The sequence below is a fragment of the Elaeis guineensis genome, chromosome 3 (genome assembly GCF_000442705.2).
Source record: "Elaeis guineensis isolate ETL-2024a chromosome 3, EG11, whole genome shotgun sequence".
NCBI classification, from domain to species: domain Eukaryota; kingdom Viridiplantae; phylum Streptophyta; class Magnoliopsida; order Arecales; family Arecaceae; genus Elaeis; species Elaeis guineensis.
The window spans coordinates 18,323,384-18,334,025 of NC_025995.2; the positions used below are offsets into that span (position 1 = coordinate 18,323,384).

Here is a 10,642-nt window from a genome sequence, read left to right on the forward strand (position 1 = left end):
TAGTTAGGTTAAAAACATTGACAATCTTACATAATAATAACATTTATATATAGTTAATATCTAAATATTGACATTTTATTTTATTTTATTATTTTATTTTATTTTATATTTTTGTCGAGAAAAAAGAGAAACCAACCTGCACTACAATTTCCTAGATCTAGATTTTTGGAGAAAAACCATATTCCCAGAATCAAACTCAAAATCTCTTGTTGCTGAGCACATAGGTATTACCACCCAACAAACCTAATTCACAAGTAGATAATTGCGATATATTGTAAGAGTAAGCATGGATCTCCGATCAATTAATAGGATAAAACATGAGATTCAAATTTTGTTAGCCATCTTTAGCTGCTTTTGGATTTAGTTGAGTCATCCTGGGAAATAGTACTCAAACAGTTCTTGGTTTAATTCTTTTACATTGGCGAATTTAGCCGTGCTGCCTTCAATTGAAAAGACACCAATAATCTTTTGCAAACATAGCACCTAAAACGCCTAAATTCAAATCCCGCTTCACTTGTGTACTGGTACCAAACATCATGGACAACTCAGCCTTTGTGTTACCAAGTGATCGACCACACTTAGGGCTCAGCTGAAAAATCGGTACAATACATTAAGGAGTCTAGACCTCCCCGTACTTGAAATGTGGCAATTTCCAGAGGCATTTTGTTTCTCCTTTCTTCTCACCGGGTGACGTTCTCCTTTATTTTTATTTTATTTTCTTTATTCCGCGACACACGGAGGGGCCTGCAAGTAACTTACTAAACAAAATACTGAACGAAAGACTAAATAACTCATACCAAGATTGAGCAAAACCGACCTTAGCTCAGGCTCGATCGGTCCCATATTATACGGCTCAAAGCTTGGCTCCGCTCAAGTTCGTCTTTTAGACATTTGGATCAGCCGCTTAAACGCCCCCCCTTTTTTTTTTTCTTCTTTTTTCTTTTTGGGTAGGAAAAGCCTCTCTTTTTTAAAAAGGGATAAACACCAAATACTAGGGGCCATGGCATCCTCAAGAAATACCCTTAATACTGGCAAATGCCACTAAGCATTCTCATTTGAGGGTACCAATAAAAAAAATTACTCCACTAACCCAGTGATATGTACAGCATACTAAAAAAAAAAAAAAGAACCAAAAGCTGTAGTGAAATCTTGAAGAAATCGTATGATTGATGATCAATTAAATTCTGCACCCAGTAATCTTCTTCCAACATATTCACAATCCCCTTGATAAAATGGCAGTAGGCAGAAATCAGTCAGCTCTTAGCATGATAAAAAGCCAGAAACAACCGGGTCAAGCCAACAACCGCGGCACTCGATCTGTGGAGTCCTTGTCTTCGTTGCCTGCTCACAGAATTTTTCATTGTAGTAAAAGACCAAGCAGTGATACAAAGTGAAACTTCGTCATTCAAACATGAGCAACAAATGCATGAGCCCGAGGCAGTACCTATTTGTGGGACTCTGTATTCCACGACCACGGATATATCTGCTCAAAAGCTCTGTATAATTGATCCCTTGACTGAGCACACAAGACACCACCACCAAAACATCAAGCAATTTGATAATATCAAAGACTGAACTTGATGCTAAAGGAATAATAGGCACTTAAATACCTTGGCTCCTGTGAGAACTATCTTTCCCGACGCGAAAATGAGAAGTACAATCTTTGGGTCCTTCATTCGGTAGATCAGGCCCGGAAAGATCTCTGGTTCAAACTATTAGAAGGGCCAACACAAATCTATAATCAAAGAAAAATAGTACCAGATAATAATTGTACCAACCTATTGAAGCTGTGAATAGAGCCTAGAGTCTTGCCAAGAAACTTACAGTGCAGAATGCATCATGATGTAATGAAAGACGTTCTAGCCTTATTGGAAATTTGACATCAGACGAGGCAACAACATTCTGAACTTTAAAGTCCTAATTAAGTAGAGGCAATAGTTCAACATCACTAGAGATGTTTTGATGATATTATAGGCCAACAATATGAAAGCAGAGTATGCATGGTAACACACAAGAATGCATGTCCATGCCCTTAAAAGAGGGCATTCACCATTTTGTTCTATTATTTACCATGAACTGTGCTTGAAAGCCAATCTTCTGAACAATGCGAGCATACTGAAAAGAAGAGACATCATGTTAGATCAAAATAACATCATCCAAATGACTGAACATTAGCAAATCTAATGACAAATTGCACATGTTCACAGTCAGGCTACCAGATAATTTAAGTTAGGAATTGCTTACCTTTCTTGCAGCTAGTTTTGATTGCTCTTCACTCTTAGCTCCGGTACAAACCTGAAAGACAACCATTTGTGGTCACCTTAAGCATATGGTAAAGAGAGGAAACAGAATATTCAAACTAAAAATATTATCTTTCACTGGGCTGACATATGTATGAGTCACAAAATAGTGAAAATCAAGCAGCCCATCTTGACTAGTTATTTTGTGCAAGCATGGAATGAAGACAAAAATAAGTGTCATTTCAACCTTTTAAAATTACAAACTCCATTGACTTGATTGTGTGATACTCAGTATTTACTAGGTCAGTGCCCACTATGCCCATATGAGCAATAATAAGAGGAACACTTCAAGATTAATGGTTTATAATTTTTGGGGAAAAAATATCCTATTGAAGGCCTGTTTGGGAAGTTCCTGCTGGATCTGCAGGAAAGAGAATGTGTGGATGGACCATTGAGAGAGGAAGGAGCAAAAGTCGGATAGCGCAGGAGATTGCAAGGCCTGATACCCGCCGGATAAAAAAAGAAAGCATCAAAAGGTCTTTTTTTCAAAAAGAATTCCTTGGAAATCTTCCATGCCAACTTCCAGGCTCTCCCTTCCCTGCTTCTGCTCCCCCCTCTCTTTGCCACCACCACCCCACCCCCCCTTCCTGCTCTCTTCCCTGCTGACCCACCAGATGTGGCAGTAACTTCCCAAACAGACCCTAGCAGCAATGACATAAGTACTGGCACAATTAAGTTAAAGACCACAAAAAACATAGGTATACCAAGTCCTTGGCAAACAAGCAAGCTTATCAAGCAAATGAAGTTTAGAATCAACAATTTAACAATAATTATTACTCTGATTAGTCAGAGTACAGTGAATCCATTTTGGTCCCCGTGAACTTCCACTAATTCACAAGCAACTCCGTATCAGCAACCATCCCAAAGCTTGATATAACCATTGACTAAAACAGTGAATAAAACAGAAAAATACTAAAAAGGCCAGAATATTGAGTGATGAAACCATTATTCACCTTATGACAACATCATTTATCTCTTCATATTATGACATACATAATTCAGAAAAAAAGGTCTATATATGTTTTTGAGGCCAAACAGAAATTGAGCAAATCTTGAAATTAATATGGAGAACAAAACATGTCACACTTTAAGATATCTTTGGACAGAATTCATGAATGTATTAATTCTGTTTCCTCACTTTAACTTGCATATTTCATTATGCAGCAGTTTATTCTCACAATATCCCTTATGGGATCTGGTGCCCTAATTCTGGTATGATTACACTGTTCTCATGATATACCTAAATAAATAATATATTACACATATAATCTTCAGTAGTTCTTCCAACCCAAATAAGTTATGCTTTTGTTATAGTTTCATGTTATTTGATAACCACGTCTTGATCCATACATTGTTTATTACCAACCACTCACCTACTATAAGAAACCAAGAATCTTTTCTTAATCAGACATTTGACTTCGTTATTAAAAACAGAAAAATGTGAATAAAGTTGGACCATAATATAAGATTTTTACCCAGTCAACTTCAAGATGTAGTATGTTTACAAGAGCTTATGTACAAAACCAAAAGTCTCAAAATAATTAAGAATTGATCAATGTCACTATTATTTCCCATTGTAATCAAGAATAAAAAAGATGAGATTTACATGATAAGAATTGTTTTAAAACTGGTAGTGAGCAACTAATAGGAGCAGCAGTCGAGGGAGTGCCACCAGAAAGAGTTTGCATATAAATGCAGTTTTACAAACTAACAAATCACAACCAATTTCTAGTTACTACAACATACAGTCCGATTACATCAAAAAGAAGTTATCTTGGGTTAAAACAACAGTGCCCAAGGATCTTGAACAGCCACAAGATAATGAACCAAAACCAACCCCAATATCGTTGGGCGAAAACAACATTATCCAATTATCTTCTAAAACATTGTGTAAAAAGGTTGTGTACAGCCTTTCTTGCTGATTATGTGAGGTCTCAAAATAGACAAAAATGATGATTTAGGAAATGACTGATTATGGCATGATAAATGTACATAACCCTTGATTTATTCATTAATGTTGAGACTGCAAGCTCGTTAAGGTGAAAAAAAAAAAAAACTATCAACGTGACTATTGTCAGTGATTAGCTCATATCACAGAGGAAAACCATATAGATTGTGAAGATGAATAGGAAAGGGCCTTTTGTATCAAAAAAAAAGAAAGGAAAGTGCCTTTTTTCTTCAAGACTTTCAAGCCAAGTTCATAATTTCGAAATACAATTAAGCTAGATTATCCCAGAATTTTCAGTACACAACAGGATTTCACTTGGTCCTCATGCCTTACACTTGGAGAGCCTTCTGTAAAGATATTATCTAAATGAACTAAATTACCAAACAAGAACCACCTTAAATTCTTCCATAATGACATTCTTCCAAATCTAGGGCAGACTCATCTAATAACTCCATACATTGCCTTGACATTTTATTCACTCTCTATCATAGAACAACATTATATCAGACATATATCTCCTATTATCTTCCCCACATACTACCATGACAATCAAGGTTCCCAAAACTACTACCGGGACCCATGCCAGTCATTCCACTGTACCATACTCGGGGCATTTCAGCCTCTTTATTTTTATTTTTATTTTCAGATTTTGAGCCGAAATCCACAAACTATGTGCCGGCTTCAATTCAAAATTTGAAAATAAAAAAAAGGTTCAAAACCACTCTCTGGTGGTCCAAAACGAAGAGCGGGAGAAAGAAGGGTGTGGGAGAAGAAGAAGGAAGAGAGAGAGAGGGGAGGGGAGGGTGAGGGATAGGAAGGAGGGAGAGAGGGAGAGAGAAGAAGGAGAAAGGGAGGAAGAGAGAGGAAGAAGGAGAAAGAGGGGCTCGAAAGCCCTCATCGTCGGGTGTGGGGGGCTCTTGAAGCCCCAACCCTAACCTTGCATATGTGTCAGAAAGAGGGATAGAGAGGGAGAAGAGGGAAGGACATGTACCTTTGATGCCTCCTACCATCGAGGTCCAAGCATGAGGGAAGACAAAGGTCTCGAGCAGGGGAAGAGACAAGGATGTGAGCACAGGGCAGAGGCGAGGAATCGATCGAAATAGCGGAATTTGGTAGGGGGGTCTATATCAAACTGAATGCAAGGTTTGAACCATGCCAGTAGCCGAGCTGATTCATGCCTGTCTAGCATGGTTTGGCCTTCCCTAACAATAAATTTCCACTTACCTTCTTAAGATTCTAACCTATCATAGAAGCCATCACAAGTAGTAGAAATCCTTCTTTTTGCTATCCCAAATGCCATTATGCAACTAAGTATTCTTTCTCTAATCCATCCTTACATATCTCATGATTCTTTTTGAAATCAATGCCAGAAGAGGCTCAATAGTTAAGAGCATAACCAAAAATTTTGTTCCTTCGCAGTTTTAAGTACAGTCATCAACTAAGCTCCGAAACCATATGACCATCATCGTGATAGTTGATGATGGTCGGTGATGAAGAATGATGTAGTAGTGGTGGCAATACTTCTATCCATTACCATGATAGAAATTAGTGGTAGCCGTGATGGTTGTGGAAATGTGATAAAAGAAATTTGAGAAAGATTAAAAGGTCCAAAATAGGGAGGAAAAAAGAGAGATGTGGAGATTGTTTAAGTACATAGACTAAACTAACGCAACTAAGTTGGAGGTAGGAAGAAGGAAGTGCCTTTAAATTATATCCTCTGCTACCCATCATATTTGAAGTGCATTTAAATGAACCATGCCTATTGAACTTCAAGAAGAACAAAGTGGCAACATTACATAATTTGACCCTCCAATGAAAGCAAAGCAACTCCAGACAAAGAGGCAGTGTAATCAAACCAAGATAATTCAAATATTAATCAAACCCAGATCCATACTGTTGACATTGTACTAGAATAGTCTATGAATTGATTATGTAATGTAGCTTAAATGCGATAAGGACAGAAGACTGAGATCTTAAATGTTTTTCATAGTCATGTGATTGCTTATTCTTCTTACAATCTGATTCTGCTTTTCCTGTGAAAGATGATCCAGTTAATATTTACTGCATATACAAAATACTGAAAAAACATTGCATATGTAAAATATTGAAAAGGTTGAAGGAATTCAAAAGAAGTTAAAATATCACCTATTTTAACAAGTACACCAAGCTTAAGTGATATAATTACTCCCTTGTAATCTCCAATGGCTCTCCAATTCCTATGTAAAAGACAGCTCAAGCTAATGTATATACAAAAACTGCAAGTGTCCATTTGCCCATAGCTTCATCCTCTGTCAAATCTCTTTAGAACTCCGTATTCTCACTACAGCAGCCAAATGCGCACAACTTTATACAAAATGTGTACATCATCAGCCACCAGCCACCACGCATCAGATGCCCAATCTTAATGATGAGTTGCCACCCAACTCCCCAGCCATCATCACCCCCTCCCTTTCTTAGACACCAACCTCATATTTATTACAAGGGTGAGCTAAGTACACAAACCGATTAGCTAACTGCACTTTGCTCAGATAGTTGGCATCCTTCCACACATGGGAAAAGCCCTGAATTTGAACCGATGTGATGGTGTCTCCATTGTAATTCTAAATAGCAAAAAAGCAAAGAAAAATCTAATTGGTTTCAGGTCTGAAATCTGCACTGACCGTCCAACATAAAGGCCAGACCTGATTTTTGAGCCATTTTAGGACAAGTAGTCTTTCTTCAATTTGGTCAAATTTTACTGGTCACAACTAAATTATGGTTGCGGAGGCATGCCAGGGTTTGGAACTCTATTTCAACCTATGTGTCAAAATGTGCAAAACTAGGCCAGGCCAAGGTTAAATGCCAGCGTACTTGCAACACCTGTGGAGAAGAAATGGAGGCAGGGAATGGTTGAAAGAGGGATGCAGACATTGGTAGTGATAGGAAAGACATCATATGTAAGATGGAGAACAGCGTTCATAAATTACACAAGGACATGTGCTTGAAAAAAGAAAAAAAGAAAGGAATGCAGTGATGATAAGATGTATCATTCTGATGGTTCAAATATGACAGGGATTGCATTATGATATTCCTAATTAAAAAGAATAATTTGAATGTAAAAATAAGCTAAACTAGCTAAAAGAATAATTCTTTTCATGAGATTACAGTCCTCTTGCATGTCAATATGCAAGTTGATATTTACAGCACAATGTGAGATAGAAGGACAACCACATTTATACTCACCAATTTACCAGAAGCAAATATCAGTGCTGTTGTTTTCGGCTCTCTTATTCTCATGATAACAGCAGCAAATCGCTAAAACAAAGAGATGGGTTTGATTGGTATATTAAATATACAAAGTACAAGTTGATTAAATTGGTATAAAATTGGGGCTTGACCCAATGGTCATACCCTTCTTCTTAGCAACCAGAGGTTCTAGGTCTGATTCTTAGGTGGTTCATCCAAAAGATTGAGACCTAGGTAATTATAGTGCAAAAGAGTCTCCCTCCCTTCTCTCAAAGGGAATATAAAAGATTATAGGTTGATTAAAACTATATTAATATACATAAAAAGAATATAAATGACTGCTTCTTTATACCTTAGGGTTATACTCTGCATTACGGGCTCGTAGAGCTATCATCTTCAAGTCCAGCTTACAACCCAGGTTGACTGTTGATACAATATTCCTAGCAAAACAACCCAGGATTCATATATTCCCATAAAAAATGAATAAAAAATAATGCAATTTCATGCTTGTCCAAAATCACAATTCCAGCTTTCCAGAACTGAGCATATTCTCAACATCAATTTAAATTTCAGTCGAATTCATGCAGCACTCCAAACTGTGTAGACAAAATAAATTTCAACTTGAAGCAGAATTAACATAAAAGAAGAAATTTCGTCAAACCAAGTAAATATATTGAACCTAACCTAACAAGCTTCTGCATATAATTCCATACCACCCACATTCTGATGGATGTTTACTAAACTATAATTTACATAGCTCATCCTTAAGAAAGGATATTCAAAGAAACAGAGCATGACGAGAAGTTGATGTTTGGGAACAAGTTGGCCCAGCAAAAGATTAAACAACAAATTCCCTAAAAGCATGGAAAATACATGGACAATTAGTTTCTTTTAAAATAACAGAGACAAGATGCAAATGATATGTATTTATATATTTATAAAATAATAAGAATAATGGATGTGATGATAATAAAGAAACAACAAAAACACAAGCACCAACAGCACCAACTAGAACCATTACTTTGTTTTATATCAGTGTTCACTGAATATGTCATGGTCACGTATGTTTTCTTTCAAGAGAGGGTGCTGCAGTCATGTATGATTTGAGAATAGATTGTCAAATTCATGAGTCTTTGAATAATTCTCAATCATTTTGACCACCTGAAAATAAGTGAAGAATCATTTAGCTAGACAATAAAAAATCAACAATAGAATCCTAGTGTCTTTGATCATTTGAGGATTTTTGTTCTCATAGAATATTGTGGCATTAACAGAAGGACTTACTGAAGGATGAGACCAATGCCTGAAGGGTGCTTTGCAAGATCCATCGATTGGCATCCTTCCAAATTATATTGTGCCATATGAAACCACACCTGTTCGCTGGCAAAAATATGAAGTCAAAGATCAAAAATCATATCATTCAACTGCAAGGATGCAAGAAGTAACTCGATACCTGCCTATCTGCAAGAGAACTGATATTATTCCTTCCGGCAAAAGCTAATTACAAAAGCTCACTCCATAATATAAAACATATACAGCCGAAACCATGTACAGACTCCGAAGTTTTATGAATTTTTTTAAAAAAATCTCGCTGATTAAACTTCTATGTATAGACGAAGAGCAAATTCCAATTCAAGATCTAAGACATAAGAAGAAAAAAGTACTAAGTAAATCCAAATCCAATCGTTCACTCTTATTTTTCATAAAATAAGGAACAAACTTGAATCCTAACTATCAATCTATATCAAGAAAACAGAGGAAGAAGCCATCAAAACCAATTAAAGATGGGAAGAAGGGAAAGGATCCAATTAACATTCATCATTTATGAAAGATCCAATCTTTTTCCGGAACCGGTCTTTTTCTTTTTTAAACTCCGCATGCATCGAAATCCACATCAAGAAAAGAATAACACAACGGAGAAAAGCAATCCGGATACGAAAAAACCCATGAAGAATTTATATATAAAGTTTCGAAGCTAATAAAAACCCATAGTTAACTCTCCCGTCAAGATCGAAATTCATATCTATCATCATCTTTTAATTGAAACATCTCCTTTTCCAAAACCAATCGCTTTTTCCGTCGGATATCCATCAAAATCCCTATAAAAACAAGAGGAAAACCGCGGAAAAAGGCAATCTGGATCCAAGAAACCCAGCGAAATGTTTGCATACAAAGAGTAAAAGATGAAAGCCCATTACAATCCACTCTTCCATCTCAATCTCTTATATAGGTTCCGTGGTGCCAGGAATTTGAGGGAATCTTTTCCCTCCGAATTCCTTCTTTTATATAGAAGTAGGACAGGTTTTGCTACAGAGGTTTCTTGAACTCGTTCTCTTGTGGGGTTCACTTTTACATAGGAGTACCTGAAAGCCGCGATGAGACGGGTCCAAGGACTAGCTTTTTAATGGCTTCGATAGAGACAGAGAGAGAGAGAGAGAGATGGAAACGGATGGGAGATTTATAGGGGTTTTATACCGAGGCTCTGAAGGGTATTTATAGAGTAATTGGGGTGGGATTTATAAAGAGGCATGGTATCACGGTTCACAAGGTGCGGAGGATTGCCGCCTTAACTAGAGTGCATGGATTCTTTAGTTTTTTATTAACCAGAGGAGGAGAAGGGGCGCCGTATGATAATATTTTATTATTAATTAATTAATAAAGGCAGTCTAAGTGATATATTATTAATTAATTAGTAAAGCCAGTCTAAGTGATATGGCGGGCAAGTCAATGGACGGTGATATGATACTATTCGGATAAATATGTGATGCCGGTCTCATGATGCTGGGGGCACGTGTGATGCGTACATGTAGCACGGAAGCCTGTTTGGATATCCGCGGCCTCCCACGACCTTTAGGATTATTTCTTCTGAGATGAAAAATTTATTCAAAAATTTATATTTTTCTGAATAAATATTTTTTAAATAATATTTAAATAAAAAATAATTTATTTATATTTTTTATATATTTAAAAATAATTTAAAAATTTGTTATTCATATTTAGGGATGGTAATTTTTTTCGATCAGACGAATGTCTGATCCGATTCGATTTGAAAGGGACGGATTTTATCTGATCCAATTAAGAGGTGGGATGAGTATGAATTTTAAAAAAAATATTCGAAGTAGGTTCGGATTGGATACGTATAATGATATATCCCATTCTAAATCAGCCT

General features: G+C 36.6%; 1 protein-coding gene across 1 annotated transcript; it reads right to left on the bottom strand.

Annotated features, from left to right (window-relative positions):
• Window positions 1–1,149: 1,149 nt before the first annotated feature.
• LOC140856440 (TATA-box-binding protein 2-like) lies at window positions 1,150–9,989 on the bottom strand. Its single transcript, XM_073253691.1, has 10 exons — window positions 8,927–9,989; window positions 8,758–8,853; window positions 7,826–7,913; window positions 7,471–7,542; window positions 2,245–2,295; window positions 2,071–2,115; window positions 1,825–1,917; window positions 1,611–1,712; window positions 1,445–1,516; window positions 1,150–1,341 (listed from the first exon to the last, which is right to left on the bottom strand). The coding sequence occupies exons 2-9, from the start codon at window positions 8,832–8,834 to the stop codon at window positions 1,445–1,447; spliced, it is 600 nt and encodes a 199-aa protein (XP_073109792.1). The 5' UTR covers window positions 8,835–8,853; window positions 8,927–9,989; the 3' UTR covers window positions 1,150–1,341.
• Between the last annotated feature and the right edge of the window lie 653 nt (window positions 9,990–10,642).

Coding starts and splice junctions, on each gene's coding strand:
- LOC140856440 (XM_073253691.1), bottom strand. CDS start 8,834: ATGGCACAATATAATTTGGAAGGATGCCAATCGATGGATCTTGCAAAG. Junction 7,543..7,825: donor ATGCAGAGTATAACCCTAAG/GTATAAAGAAGC, acceptor TCTTTGTTTTAG/CGATTTGCTGCTGTTATCAT. Junction 1,517..1,610: donor TAGTTCTCACAGGAGCCAAG/GTATTTAAGTGC, acceptor TTGTGTGCTCAG/TCAAGGGATCAATTATACAG.